Source organism: Anomaloglossus baeobatrachus, chromosome 3 (genome assembly GCF_048569485.1).
Source record: "Anomaloglossus baeobatrachus isolate aAnoBae1 chromosome 3, aAnoBae1.hap1, whole genome shotgun sequence".
Classification (NCBI taxonomy): Eukaryota; Metazoa; Chordata; class Amphibia; order Anura; family Aromobatidae; genus Anomaloglossus; species Anomaloglossus baeobatrachus.
The window spans coordinates 389,578,041-389,592,356 of record NC_134355.1 but is presented as its reverse complement, the minus strand read 5'-3'; the positions used below and the strand labels follow the sequence as shown (position 1 = coordinate 389,592,356).

At 45.4% G+C, this 14,316-nt stretch overlaps 1 protein-coding gene across 3 annotated transcripts in view; it reads right to left on the bottom strand.

Moving 5' to 3' along the window:
* ASRGL1 (asparaginase and isoaspartyl peptidase 1) overlaps window positions 1-14,316 on the bottom strand; it is a 51,833-nt gene that overhangs the window by 35,017 nt on the left and 2,500 nt on the right. Inside the window, exons 2-3 of one of the 3 annotated variants that reach the window (XM_075340232.1) lie at window positions 8,346-8,412; window positions 4,342-4,533 (exon numbers count right to left, since the gene is read on the bottom strand). In XM_075340232.1, coding sequence (XP_075196347.1) covers window positions 4,342-4,528 — 187 coding nt within the window. In that variant the 5' untranslated portion in view covers window positions 4,529-4,533; window positions 8,346-8,412. The remainder of the gene's footprint in view (window positions 1-4,341; window positions 4,534-8,345; window positions 8,413-14,316) is intronic. The other 2 variants (XM_075340230.1, XM_075340231.1) reach the window with 2 other exon arrangements.

The window sequence follows — 14,316 nt, the reverse complement described above, 5'->3', positions numbered from 1 at the left end:
TCGTAATGAGCTGGAGCATCATCCTGTCAGGTCAGTTTTATTGTTTAGTGAACATGGTAAATAAAAACACAAAAAACAAAATTGTGAAATTGCACTATTCTTTGCAATTTCACTGCACATATAATTTTTTTTCCCATTTTCCAGTATACTAAATGATAAAATGAATGAAGTCATTCAAAAGTACAACTCATCCCGCAGAAAAAGTCCTCATATGGCTATACTGATGGAAAAATAATAAAGTTATGATTCTTAAAAGGGGAGCAAAAAAACAACAAAGAAAAAAAAGAAGGGTGGTAAAGGGGTTAATACAAAGATAGGACCATCCTGATTGGGTACATTTTTTCGCAGTGGAATGGCTTTTCTAGTTTTTGCTAAACATATTGTCAGCTAAATACCTGGAGTTATTGTGTTATTTACATGTACTATTAGTATTTACTTACTGCAGGGCGTTTGTTCATTTTGTTTTTATCCTAACTTATGACAGTCATGATTCAGCAGTCAGTCACTTGATTAATAATAATAATCTTTATTTCTATAGCGCCAACATATTCCGCAGCGCTTTACAATTCAGGAGGATCATATACAAACAAGTAACAGTTATAGAAAATACCATATTTAGAGGAAAAAAAAAAAAAAAGACAACCCTGCTCGTGAGAGCTTACAATCTACAATGAGATATGAGGGGGGGGGGCAAGGTACAAGTGCTTATTTACAATGACAATGCAGCCATCTCACGGAAGTGGGGGATAGATAATGGTTTCCTGGACCGGTGGGCCAGAGCCTTGAGATGCATTTGGGTGCCATGGAGTTTGATGTGGAGTTATGTTGTGAGAAGTTGTAGAGGGACTATGTGAATCGAATCTGATTAGGGAGTGTGATAGGCTGCCCTAAAAAGATGCGTCTTTAGGGTGCGTCGGAAGCTGAGTAAGTTGTGATTTGTCCTAACTTCTTGGGGTAGAGCGTTCCAGAGGGTTGGTGCAGCTCATAAGAAGTCTTGGATCTGGGAGTGGGAGGTTCGAATTAGTGTGGATGTTAGTCGAAAGTCGTTTGCAAAGCGTAGAGAACAGGTGGGGTGATAGAGAGGAGGGTGGAGATGTAGAGGGGGTGCCGCACTGTGGAGAGCTTTGTGGGTGAGAACAAGCAATTTGAATTGGATCCTATGATATATGGACAGCCAGTGCAATGACTGGCACAGAGAGGAGGCATCCGAGTAGCGGTTAGCCAGGTAGGTGACCCTTGCTGCTGCATTAAGGATGGACTGTAGAGGAGAGAGTCTAGTTAGGGGGAGACCAATTAATAGAGAGTTACAGTAGTCAAGGCGAGAGTGGATCAGGGCCACAGTGAGGGTTTTTGTCATTTCCATTGTGATAAAGGGGCTTATTATAGAGATGTTCTTGAGGTGCAAGCGGCAGGTGCAGGCAAGAGATTGTATGTGGGAGGTGAAGGAGAGATCGGTGTCAAGTATAACACCCAGACAGCGGGCTTGCTGCCTAGGAGTTATTGTGGTGTCACACAGAGAGAGGGAGATGTCAGGTTTAGGAAGGTTGGAAGACGGAGGGAAAAGCAGAAGTTCAGTTTTTGAAAGGTTAAGTTTCAGATAGAGTCGCTTGTGTTCTGTAGTACAGCGGGGGTGAGTTCAGGGGATGAGGTGTATAGCTGTGTGTCATCAGCAGAAAGATGGTACTGAAAGCTAAATCTGCTGATGGTCATCCCAATTGGGGCAGTGTAGAGGGAGAAAAGATGAGGGCCAAGGACTGAACCTTGAGGGACCCCAACAGTGAGAGGAAGAGGAGAAGATGTGGAGCCAGCAAATGATACACTGAATGAGCGGCCAGAAAGATAGGAAGAGAACCAGGAAAGCACAGTGTCCTTTAGGCCAACAGAATGGAGTATAGAGAGGAGATGGTGGTCAACAGTGTCGAAGGCGGCGGAGAGGTCAAGAAGGATAAGCAGAGAGTGGTCACTGTTCCGTTTTGCTGTCAACAGGTCATTGGTCACTTTGACAAGGGCAGTTTCTGTTGAGTGTAAAGGGCGGAAGACAGACTGTAAAGGATTTAGAAGAGAGTGAGTGGAACTGTGCCATGAGGACTCACTTTTCCAACAGAACTGGGCACCCCAGTTTTGTGGCGGTCCCACAGAACAGACCTCAATCACATATATAAGCTCTTCTAACATTTTTTTCACTTTAAACTGTACTGTTTCTCAGTTTTTGCTGTAGACAATGTGATCCCTACTCGGAGGTGTGTTTAACTTCTGATGATATTTGGTGTATTTCATAAGAAAAACTGTGATGACCGCATTATGTGCACAGCTATAATGATTCCTGATGGGTAACTGCTGTATACATAACTGGGCAGTGCTGTTTTAGTTAAAAGAATGAGATTTTGGGCTGTCAGTGAGGGGAGAGTAGGCAGATGATGGGATTCTTCTATGCTTTACTGGATCTCTCCACCCAGAATTTCAGTCCCATCTTTTACTAGATAGTCGGGTTCTTTACAATGTCATGAGGGGGATTTCTGGGCATATTTTCAAATTCATTAATTCTTAAATAAAAAGGACAGCCAAAGACTGGTGATAGCTAGAACTGAGCGAGCCCGAACAGTAAAGTTCGGTGTTCGTACCGAAAACGGATTTTATAAAGAAATCAGTGTTCGCATTCAGGTGCGCTATAAATGTAAACTAGTACAGCGAGCATCGGTGTGCTCGGTTACACTCGGTGCTCGGCACAGTTATAAGTCTCTGGCAGTGTTTGAATGACTTGCGCAAAAAAAACCCCACACACTTGCCCTCCGTCCCACGGAACTGCTCTTTAGTGGCTGGCTGTATGTAGGCAGAGAGAGACGAACAGCCCAATCAGTGACTCCCAAAGGGATTCAGGTTAAGGCCAGGATCCGAACACAACTCTAGATAAAGTCCGGCTGAACCTGAACTTCAGCGAGTCTGCTCATCTCTAGTGATTAGAGACAAACGGACCTGTTGAAGTTCAGCTGGACGTGACCTGAAACCCATTGAAATCACTGATTGGCAGTTCGATTCTCCACCCACACACTTTTTTTTTGTTCACACTACGTCCAATAACGATGTTGTTACCCCTAGTACAAGCCATTCAAGACACTGCAAGCAGATAGCACTGGGCCGAGCACCAAGGGTACTCCCCTGGCACATCGATGCTTGAGTGGTTAACACACAAAGCACCTGACCACTGATTTTTTTGTAATATCTGTCTTTGGTACATACCCAGAGCTCTACTATTCTGGTTCGCTCATCTCTACCATTGACAGGTGCTCTTTGAAAGTGCACAGGCCAGCTTTGCAGGCGATCACCACATTTACGTCCCCATCGGTCCTGGTCTCGACCCCAGCTCACAGCATTATAGGAGATGTAGCCTGCAAACAGACGGAAATTGCTGCAGATTGGAAGAGCGGCTGGTAAACTAATTGCAGAGCTGGAAGAGGCTTAAAAAAATGTATCTGAAATTCAACAAAATAAAAAAAAATAAATGTTGATGTCTTTATTGGGGCTAATCATGAACGGGATGACAATTTTTTTAAAAACTGAAATTGTATTAGAAAACAAAAAAAAACAAAAAAAAAAAAACCAGTATAGAAACCAATAGCAGAATTTGTCTGCATTTTCCAAAAGACATTCTGATTTGCAGAGTATTTTACATGCTGTGGCAACCTTATTTATTGAATAGTGACTTATATGTCAGTTGCAATTAATATACCAATATTTTGAAGTGAAGTAAAGAAAAAAAGTTAGCTCACCGAGTTGCTGTTCACCGCTGTCTTTGTGGACCTGGCGCGGGGAAAGCTTGGCAGCCAAATGTACGATATAGAAAAGAAGTCCAGCGCAGTCCTCAGGATGTAAACTTTAAAATCATCAATATTTATTTATTTGTGAAATCCAATAAAAGCCATGTTCATGCACATGAGAAAGACTATGTGTCAAAACGCGTAGTTCTGTGGGGTCTCCATATCTGTATCCCGTGTATTTTTTGCTGACCGCTTTATACTTTATGGCTTTTATTGGATTTCACAAATAAATATTGATGATTTTAAAGTCTACATCCTGAGGACTGCGCTGGACTTCTTTTCAATATTTTGAAGTGGAAAGCATCCGAGATTCAAATAAATAAAAAATAAAAAAAATTGGTAGAAATTGTTTGCAAGTTGTATGCAATTCCCATTCCCCCTTTAAGTTGATAACCCATATATTAGGTTGGCTAACTGATTGACAACCTTTTCATTGTTTGACTAGACATACCACCAAAGCAGATGCAAATTCATCGTGAAAAATATATACATTTTTTTTGTGTCACCTCTTGCAGCGAATCTTCACCTGCATTGAAAAGTGGATCATCTTCTAGCACCACCACAGCTTCCTCTACAGCTGTAAGTGCATCTCCTCCTTCTCTCAGGATATCATAACCTCGCAGAGCGGCCCTCTTTACTCCAGTACGATACCCTTCTTCATATTCCTTCATGATCGATCCAGCGCCACCATGGACAATAATAACTGGCTTCATATCTACTAGAAGTAAAATTAAAAATGAGGGTTTGTGCATAACTTGAGTATTGGGATGCAGAAATTTCTGCATCTATTGGCAGAGAAAACTGTGGCAAAAACTGCATCTTTCTAGAATTTTTGGACGCCAATGATTATTATAGAGAAAATCGATATAGATGATAAATAGCGATAGACCATAGAGGTAGAGAATAGATAGAGACAGACATAATTGTACAACCCCCCCAACATAACATTGATCCCTGTTGAGCTTAAAAAAAAAGCTTAAGAGCTGCCAGTCTCCGCTCACGCTGCGCGAGACCCAGGAAACTGATGAGCTTTGACATCAGGAACGTCGCCACTCAACAGAGTGCCAGGTGTTGCGGAGCGCAGTGTGAGCAGGGAGTGGCGGCCACTCAAGGGCTATGGAGTCTCGTTCTGCACCTCCATAGCATTTCATACATGTAATCAAGAAACACTATGGGTACTGCTGGACTATGATGGAGCTGTAAACATTGCTTTCTAATGAAATTGGTGAATATGGCACAGTATCTTGATTTTGTTATTCTTTGTATGTCTTTCAGGTTTCCACTGGTGGACTACATCTAATTCCATGGATTTTGTTTTTCTTTTAATAAAATAATGAACTGGGAAAATGTGGGGGAGCATCTTTTTGGATAAAGTACTTTTGTGGGCGTTTTATTGTCTTTACTTACTGGGTTAGTAATCAGGCTGTCTGATAGACATCTCTTCATTACTATCACCAGGGCTTGATGCCAGCTGACATTACACAGTTGACATCAACCCGACTACCAATACCCCGAATACCAAAGCACCAGGGCAATAGGAAAAAGCCGGGGTGAAGAGCCAGAATTGGCTCATCTAGTGTGATGCTGCTTCACTTCTGGGGTGGCTGCGAGCTGGTATTTTAGGCTGGGAAGGAACCAAATAACAATGGACCTTCCCAGCCTGATAATATCAGCTCATAACTATCTGCTTTACCTTGGCTGGTTATTAAGAATAGGGGAGAGCCCACGTCAATTTAACTTATTTTAATCATAAAACTCTTTCCAATAAGCTCCACAGTTTATAATTTTATTATGTCTGTCACTCTATTGTTTATCTCTATAGATCTGACAGAAATTAAGAGACTCTTCTCCAATGATTAATGTAAAAATCCTTTATTGGTACAGCAATACAAAGGGATATACTGTACATATTAAAACCACTTAAAGTCAAAACAAGGAAACGTGTAGGATTAAAAAGCAGACCCAGGGCACAAAATAAAAACACTGTTTTCTGAATCAAACCAACCACATTGGTTGCATAAAGAACAGTTAAATAATGGATGGCCGGGTGATGCACAGGGCCACTAGGCAAATATACACACGAAAGTGAAGGGGGAATATGTGAATAATGGCTCCAAGGTGTGACCGTACGAAGTCTCACAAAAGGGAGAACTAAGCCAATGCAAACAAAAATGAGCAGACCGAGGGGTAAAATTAAATAACTAAACATAACCATTACAATACGTTAATACACCTGTAACCAACACCGGAGCATAGACACCATATGAATGTGTCCTAGGGAGCATTTGACACTCATTGACACTGAGGCCAAACAGATTTTTTTTTTTTTTTTAAATATACATATAATTGCCTTATTCTGTCTGTCTTGCTCCAAAATGACGTCATTACAGTGACAACCGTCGCCACAGCGCGTGCACTAAAGAGCCTGTGACCAACAGCTCAGCTAACTGAACAGCCCGAAATACGGGCCAACAGGACGACGCCCGACATTTTTCCCCGCACCCACACGGAGCCCCGACTCCCCGATGAGTGCTGAACCCCCAAGAGCCCACATCGGCAACCCAGCCGACACATACTCACCGCTCGCGTCCGCCCCCCGCACACATTACCCCACTCGGCTTCACCCCCCGCATGTATACACTGAACACACACACGAATAGTCACCTGTCCCCAGCACTGACGTCCTCCGCGCCATAGCCCCGCTCGGCTCTGCCCCCCGTACACATTACCCAGCAGGATGGGGGCACATGTCAGGATGGTGGCTGCACCACGATGGGGTCACATACCAACATCGGGCCACATCACAGCATCAGCATATTTTTTCTTAACTTTACACTATTCATGGCCTTCTTTCATTACAAGCCATGGACATCATTAGACTCATCCATTAAAACTGTTCCTTCTGTTGTTTGTCATTTTAAAACCAATAAACAATTATAAGAATACTAAATTAAACCTAACCCATCCAGTCCACTCATTACATTATTATTCAACCTGCTAACCTACATACACATTCTAGACTACCAGATACGTTAGAATCGGGCCACCTTCTAAATATATATATATATACACACACATATACATACACATATACATACACACATACATATATATATACATATACATATATATATATATATATATATATATATATATATATATATATATATATATATATATATATATATATATATATATATATATATATATATATATATATATATATATATATATATATATATATACACACACACACACACACACACACACACACTCTAGGTCTATAGTATAACAATGTATGCAAGAAGCAAGCAGCAATGCTACAAAAAAGCAGCAAATCTGCAATCATGTTTATACCTGCATTTTTATAGCATTTTTGATGGAATTTATTGAAGCTAATGTGTGAAAAAATAATGAAAACTGAAAGACTTGACTTGTGGCAGATTATTTTCTGCAGAAAATCTGCTAGTCACAAATAAGCAACATGTGCATGACACTTCAGGATTCTCATTGACTTCGCTGCCATCAGGATTCCCTTCAGGTTTTGTGACAAATCTGCACAAAAAAAAAAACAAACAAAAAACACCAAAATATGGAATAACGCATCATGAGTACACAGCCTTAGGCCGGGGCCACACGAGGACTAGTGTGATCCTCACATGACACTCGGCAGCACAGCGGGAGCTGAGTGTCATTGCGATTGGGGTCCAATCGTGCGATCGGACCTCAGCTGCGGGTGGCGGGCCGGTGCTGAAGAGGGGCGGAGCCAGTGCTGAGGAGTAGAGAGGGAGGGATTTATCTCCCCCTCTCTTCTGTTGCTGGCTATTGCCATTCTCGCTCTTCACTCTCGTTACACCGATGTACTGCGAGTGCAGTGCGATTTTTCTCTCGCCCCATAGACTTTAATGGGTGCGAGAGAAAGAGGATCGCATTGCACCTGCAGCATGCTGCGACTATTTTCTCGGTCTGGTTAGGGCTGAGAAAATAATCGCTCATGGGTGCTGGCACACAGGCTAATATTGGTCCGAGTGGAATGTGATGTTTTATCGCATTCTACTCGCTCCGATTTTCATGCCTTATGCCTTCATGTCTTAGGCCTTAATCACTATACAATGAAATTGGATCAATTGTTTTCAGGTCCTTCCACGAGGAATGAAGTTTATATCCTCGCAGTAGCCTCACTTTCTATAAGGTGACCAGGCAGCATTTTAACGCTATTAGGCTATGTGCACACACTGCATTTATGCGGTCTTGGGTACAGTTTTGTCACAAAACTGTATGCTTACCCTTATGCCAGCAAAGTCCGTGAGAATGCTGAGGTGCTGTGCACATGTTGCTTATTTTTCCCTTGCAGATATGGTGCAAAAACTAAATTGAAGCATTAAAAAAAAAAAAAAAAATTGTCAACGTTTTTCTACCCCAAATGCATGATAACTGCATGGAAAAAAAACTGCATCAGAAACACCGCAATAAGCAAGTTTTTTTTCTGCCAGGAGATGCAGAATACTCAGAGGGCGTATATAGCCTTACCCTGTAGATCACCCTTATATTTGCACGTCAGGACACAACAGATTTCCTTGAAGATTTTACTTTGAAACTAAAGCAGAAATAATAAATTTAGGAATTCTCAACACAATACACACGCGCTTGTGTTATAGAACAGAACAAGCTTAATAATTACCAGAGTAATACATAATCAATTTAAAAAAATAAATAAACGGAGTTTGCACTTTTTCAACCTCTGACCTGAAATAAACATGTTTTATAGGTTTTACTGATTAGCCGTGCCTACAGACTAAACGTCGCTGTCAACAAAAATTTCTCAAACTCCTCTGTGATCTATGTGACATCATTGTAAAACATACCGGAGAAAACACGGGTCTTTTTAATAAAAAGATTTTCTATATTTACTTCTCTCCAGTGATGCTGTCTCCGCCTCTGCTGCCTCCCGCTCCTTATCGCAGCTCATTATACTCACTGAATATTCAGTGCCCTGTGGAGCTGAAAGCGCGGGAACAGCGCTGGGGACTTCAGTGCCGGGGACCGCATCGCTGGGTGAGTATACAGCAGAGTGTGAGTGTGAGTGTGTGCGTGTGTGCGTGTGTGTGTGTTGAGAACCTAGAAGCCGAAACATTGCGGTGACAGCATCGGGGACTCATCATAGTTCCCAATGAACTCTGATGAACGCGTGAAGCTGTAGCGCGGGTGTCATCAGGATGCCATCAGAGTTCATTGGGAACTCCGATGACCTCCTGGATGTTATTGTGCTTTGTGAATACTCACCTGTCCTCGCAGTGCTGTCCTCGGCGGTGCTGTACCCGCGATGCTCTGGCTTCCTGAGTACGGTGAATAATCGATGAATATAATGAGCGGCGGTCAGGAGCAGGAGGCAGTAGAAACGGAGACAGCAGGTAAATATGAAAAATCGTTTTATTTCATAGACCCGTGTCTTCTCCGGTACCTGTCACACGCATGCAAACACGGATGCCACACATGAGACACACGTATGACTGGTACCTGAATAAAACACAGACGTCTGAAATAGGCCTAAGGCAGACTTATCAAAAGGATTTATTTCTTGGTCAGTACAGACTTAGACTGGACAGTCTTAGGCCCTGTGCGCACGCTGCGGTTTTTACCGCAGTTTTGCTGCAGAAAATGTTCATATCCTTTCTGCAGTCCTTCCCCAGCAAAACCTATGGTAAAAAAAATGGTGTGTGCACACTGCGTTTTTCCCCTACAGGTTTTCCTGCAGAATTTCTGCAACCAAAAGAATGTGCATGCCACTTCTTCTCTGCAGGTACCTGCAGTTTTTGCCATAGATAATGGTAAAAAAAAACGCAGGGACCAACCAGCGGGCAAAACCGTGGCAAAAACGTGGGTGCGGTGCTGATTTTTCTTAAGAAAAGTCCATTTTCTAGTGCGCACATGGTCTTAAAGAGGACCAACCACCAGGATTTTCCTATATAAACTAAAGCCAGTGCTATAATGGCGCTGATTCTATACATACCTGTAGCTGTGAGATCAGATGTATACTTTCTCACATCAAATACAGGCAAGAAAAGTTTGTGAAATGCACTGTTATTTACTGATCGGTGCAACAGGTTTTGCTAGTTATTCCCGCTCTTGTCTGCCTGCCTGTCCTTCCTCCCCCTTTCTCTGTTATTACAGGGAGGAAGAAGGAGGGTGGAAGGACAGGGGGAGGAAGGACAGGCAAGCAGATAGGGGCAGGAATAATATGATAACACTGACTGAGTAGGGCACATACGGAGGACACGCTGGTGCTGGCATGTACTGGATATGACGACACTGACTGAGCAGGGCACATACGGAGGACACGCTGGTGCTGGCATGTACTGGATATGATGACACTGAGCAGGGAACATACGGAGGACACGCTGGTGTTAGCATGTACTGGATATGATGACACTAACACCAGCGTGTCCTCCGTATGTGCCCCGCTCAGTGTCATCATATCCAGTACATGCTGAGCAGGGCACATACGGAGGACACGCTGGTGTTAGCAAGTACTGGATATGATGACACTGAGCAGGGCACATACAGAGGACATGCTGTTGTTGGCATGTACAGGATATGATGACACTGAGCAGGGCACATACAGAGGACACGCTGGTGTTAGCATGTATAGGATATGATGACACTGAGCAGGGCACATACAGAGGACACGCTGTTGTTGGCATGTACAGGATATGATGACACTGAGCAGGGCACATACAGAGGACACGCTGTTGTTGGCATGTACAGGATATGATGACACTGAGCAGGGCACATACAGAGGACACGCTGGTGCTGGCATGTACAGGATATGATGACACTGAGCAGGGCACATACAGAGGACACGCTGGTGCTGGCATGTACAGGATATGATGACACTGAGCAGGGCACATACAGAGGACACGCTGGTGCTGGCATGTACTGGATATGATGACACTGAGCAGGACACATACGGAGGACACGCTGGTGCTGGCATGTACTGGATATGATGACACTGAGCAGGACACATACGGAGGACACGCTGGTGCTGGCATGTACTGGATATGATGACACTGAGCAGGGCACATACAGAGGACACGCTGTTGCTAGCATGTATAGGATATGATGACACTGAGCAGGGCACATACGGAGGACACGCTGTTGCTGGCATGTACTGGATATGATGACACTGAGCAGGGCACATACGGAGGACACGCTGTTGCTGGCATGTACTGGATATGATGACACTGAGCAGGGCACATACAGAGGACACGCTGGTGCTGGCATGTACTGGATATGATGACACTGAGCAGGACACATACGGAGGACACGCTGGTGCTGGCATGTACTGGATATGATGACACTGAGCAGGGCACATACGGAGGACACGCTGGTGCTGGCATGTACTGGATATGATGACACTGAGCAGGGCACATACAGAGGACACGCTGGTGTTAGCATGTATAGGATATGATGACACTGAGCAGGGCACATACGGAGGACACGCTGGTGCTGGCATGTACTGGATATGATGACACTGAGCAGGACACATACGGAGGACACGCTGGTGCTGGCATGTACTGGATATGATGACACTGAGCAGGACACATACGGAGGACACGCTGGTGCTGGCATGTACTGGATATGATGACACTGAGCAGGGCACATACAGAGGACACGCTGGTGTTAGCATGTATAGGATATGATGACACTGAGCAGGGCACATACGGAGGACACGCTGGTGCTGGCATGTACTGGATATGATGACACTGAGCAGGGCACATACGGAGGACACGCTGTTGCTGGCATGTACTGGATATGATGACACTGAGCAGGGCACATACAGAGGACACGCTGGTGCTGGCATGTATAGGATATGATGACACTGAGCAGGGCACATACAGAGGACACGCTGGTGCTGGCATGTACTGGATATGATGACACTGAGCAGGGCACATACGGAGGACACGCTGGTGCTGGCATGTACTGGATATGATGACACTGAGCAGGGCACATACAGAGGACACGCTGTTGTTGGCATGTACAGGATATGAGGACACTGAGCAGGGCACATACAGAGGACACGCTGGTGCTGGCATGTACTGGATATGATGACACTGAGCAGGACACATACGGAGGACACGCTGGTGCTGGCATGTACTGGATATGATGACACTGAGCAGGACACATACGGAGGACACGCTGGTGCTGGCATGTACTGGATATGATGACACTGAGCAGGGCACATACAGAGGACACGCTGGTGTTAGCATGTATAGGATATGATGACACTGAGCAGGGCACATACGGAGGACACGCTGGTGCTGGCATGTACTGGATATGATGACACTGAGCAGGGCACATACGGAGGACACGCTGGTGCTGGCATGTACTGGATATGATGACACTGAGCAGGGCACATACAGAGGACACGCTGTTGTTGGCATGTACAGGATATGAGGACACTGAGCAGGGCACATACAGAGGACACGCTGGTGCTGGCATGTACTGGATATGATGACACTGAGCAGGACACATACGGAGGACACGCTGGTGCTGGCATGTACTGGATATGATGACACTGAGCAGGACACATACGGAGGACACGCTGGTGCTGGCATGTATAGGATATGATGACACTGAGCAGGGCACATACAGAGGACACGCTGGTGCTGGCATGTACTGGATATGATGACACTGAGCAGGGCACATACGGAGGACACGCTGGTGCTGGCATGTACTGGATATGATGACACTGAGCAGGGCACATACAGAGGACACGCTGTTGTTGGCATGTACAGGATATGAGGACACTGAGCAGGGCACATACAGAGGACACGCTGGTGCTGGCATGTACTGGATATGATGACACTGAGCAGGACACATACGGAGGACACGCTGGTGCTGGCATGTACTGGATATGATGACACTGAGCAGGACACATACGGAGGACACGCTGGTGCTGGCATGTACTGGATATGATGACACTGAGCAGGGCACATACAGAGGACACGCTGGTGTTAGCATGTATAGGATATGATGACACTGAGCAGGGCACATACGGAGGACACGCTGGTGCTGGCATGTACTGGATATGATGACACTGAGCAGGGCACATACGGAGGACACGCTGTTGCTGGCATGTACTGGATATGATGACACTGAGCAGGGCACATACAGAGGACACGCTGGTGCTGGCATGTACTGGATATGATGACACTGAGCAGGGCACATACAGAGGACACGCTGGTGCTGGCATGTATAGGATATGATGACACTGAGCAGGGCACATACAGAGGACACGCTGGTGCTGGCATGTACTGGATATGATGACACTGAGCAGGGCACATACGGAGGACACGCTGGTGCTGGCATGTACTGGATATGATGACACTGAGCAGGGCACATACGGAGGACACGCTGGTGCTGGCATGTACTGGATATGATGACACTGAGCAGGGCACATACAGAGGACACGCTGTTGTTGGCATGTACAGGATATGAGGACACTGAGCAGGGCACATACAGAGGACACGCTGGTGCTGGCATGTACTGGATATGATGACACTGAGCAGGACACATACGGAGGACACGCTGGTGCTGGCATGTACTGGATATGATGACACTGAGCAGGGCACATACAGAGGACACGCTGGTGTTAGCATGTATAGGATATGATGACACTGAGCAGGGCACATACGGAGGACACGCTGGTGTTAGCATGTATAGGATATGATGACACTGAGCAGGGCACATACGGAGGACACGCTGGTGTTAGCATGTATAGGATATGATGACACTGAGCAGGGCACATACGGAGGACACGCTGGTGCTGGCATGTACTGGATATGATGACACTGAGCAGGGCACATACAGAGGACACGCTGGTGCTGGCATGTACTGGATATGATGACACTGAGCAGGGCACATACAGAGGACACGCTGGTGCTGGCATGTACTGGATATGATGACACTGAGCAGGGCACATACAGAGGACACGCTGGTGTTAGCATGTATAGGATATGATGACACTGAGCAGGGCACATACGGAGGACACGCTGGTGCTGGCATGTATAGGATATGATGACACTGAGCAGGGCACATACGGAGGACACGCTGGTGTTAGCATGTATAGGATATGATGACACTGAGCAGGGCACATACGGAGGACACGCTGGTGCTGGCATGTACTGGATATGATGACACTGAGCAGGGCACATACAGAGGACACGCTGGTGCTGGCATGTACTGGATATGATGACACTGAGCAGGGCACATACAGAGGACACGCTGGTGCTGGCATGTACTGGATATGATGACACTGAGCAGGGCACATACAGAGGACACGCTGGTGTTAGCATGTATAGGATATGATGACACTGAGCAGGGCACATACGGAGGACACGCTGGTGCTGGCATGTACTGGATATGATGACACTGAGCAGGGCACATACGGAGGACACGCTGGTGCTGGCATGTACTGGATATGATGACACTGAGCAGGGCA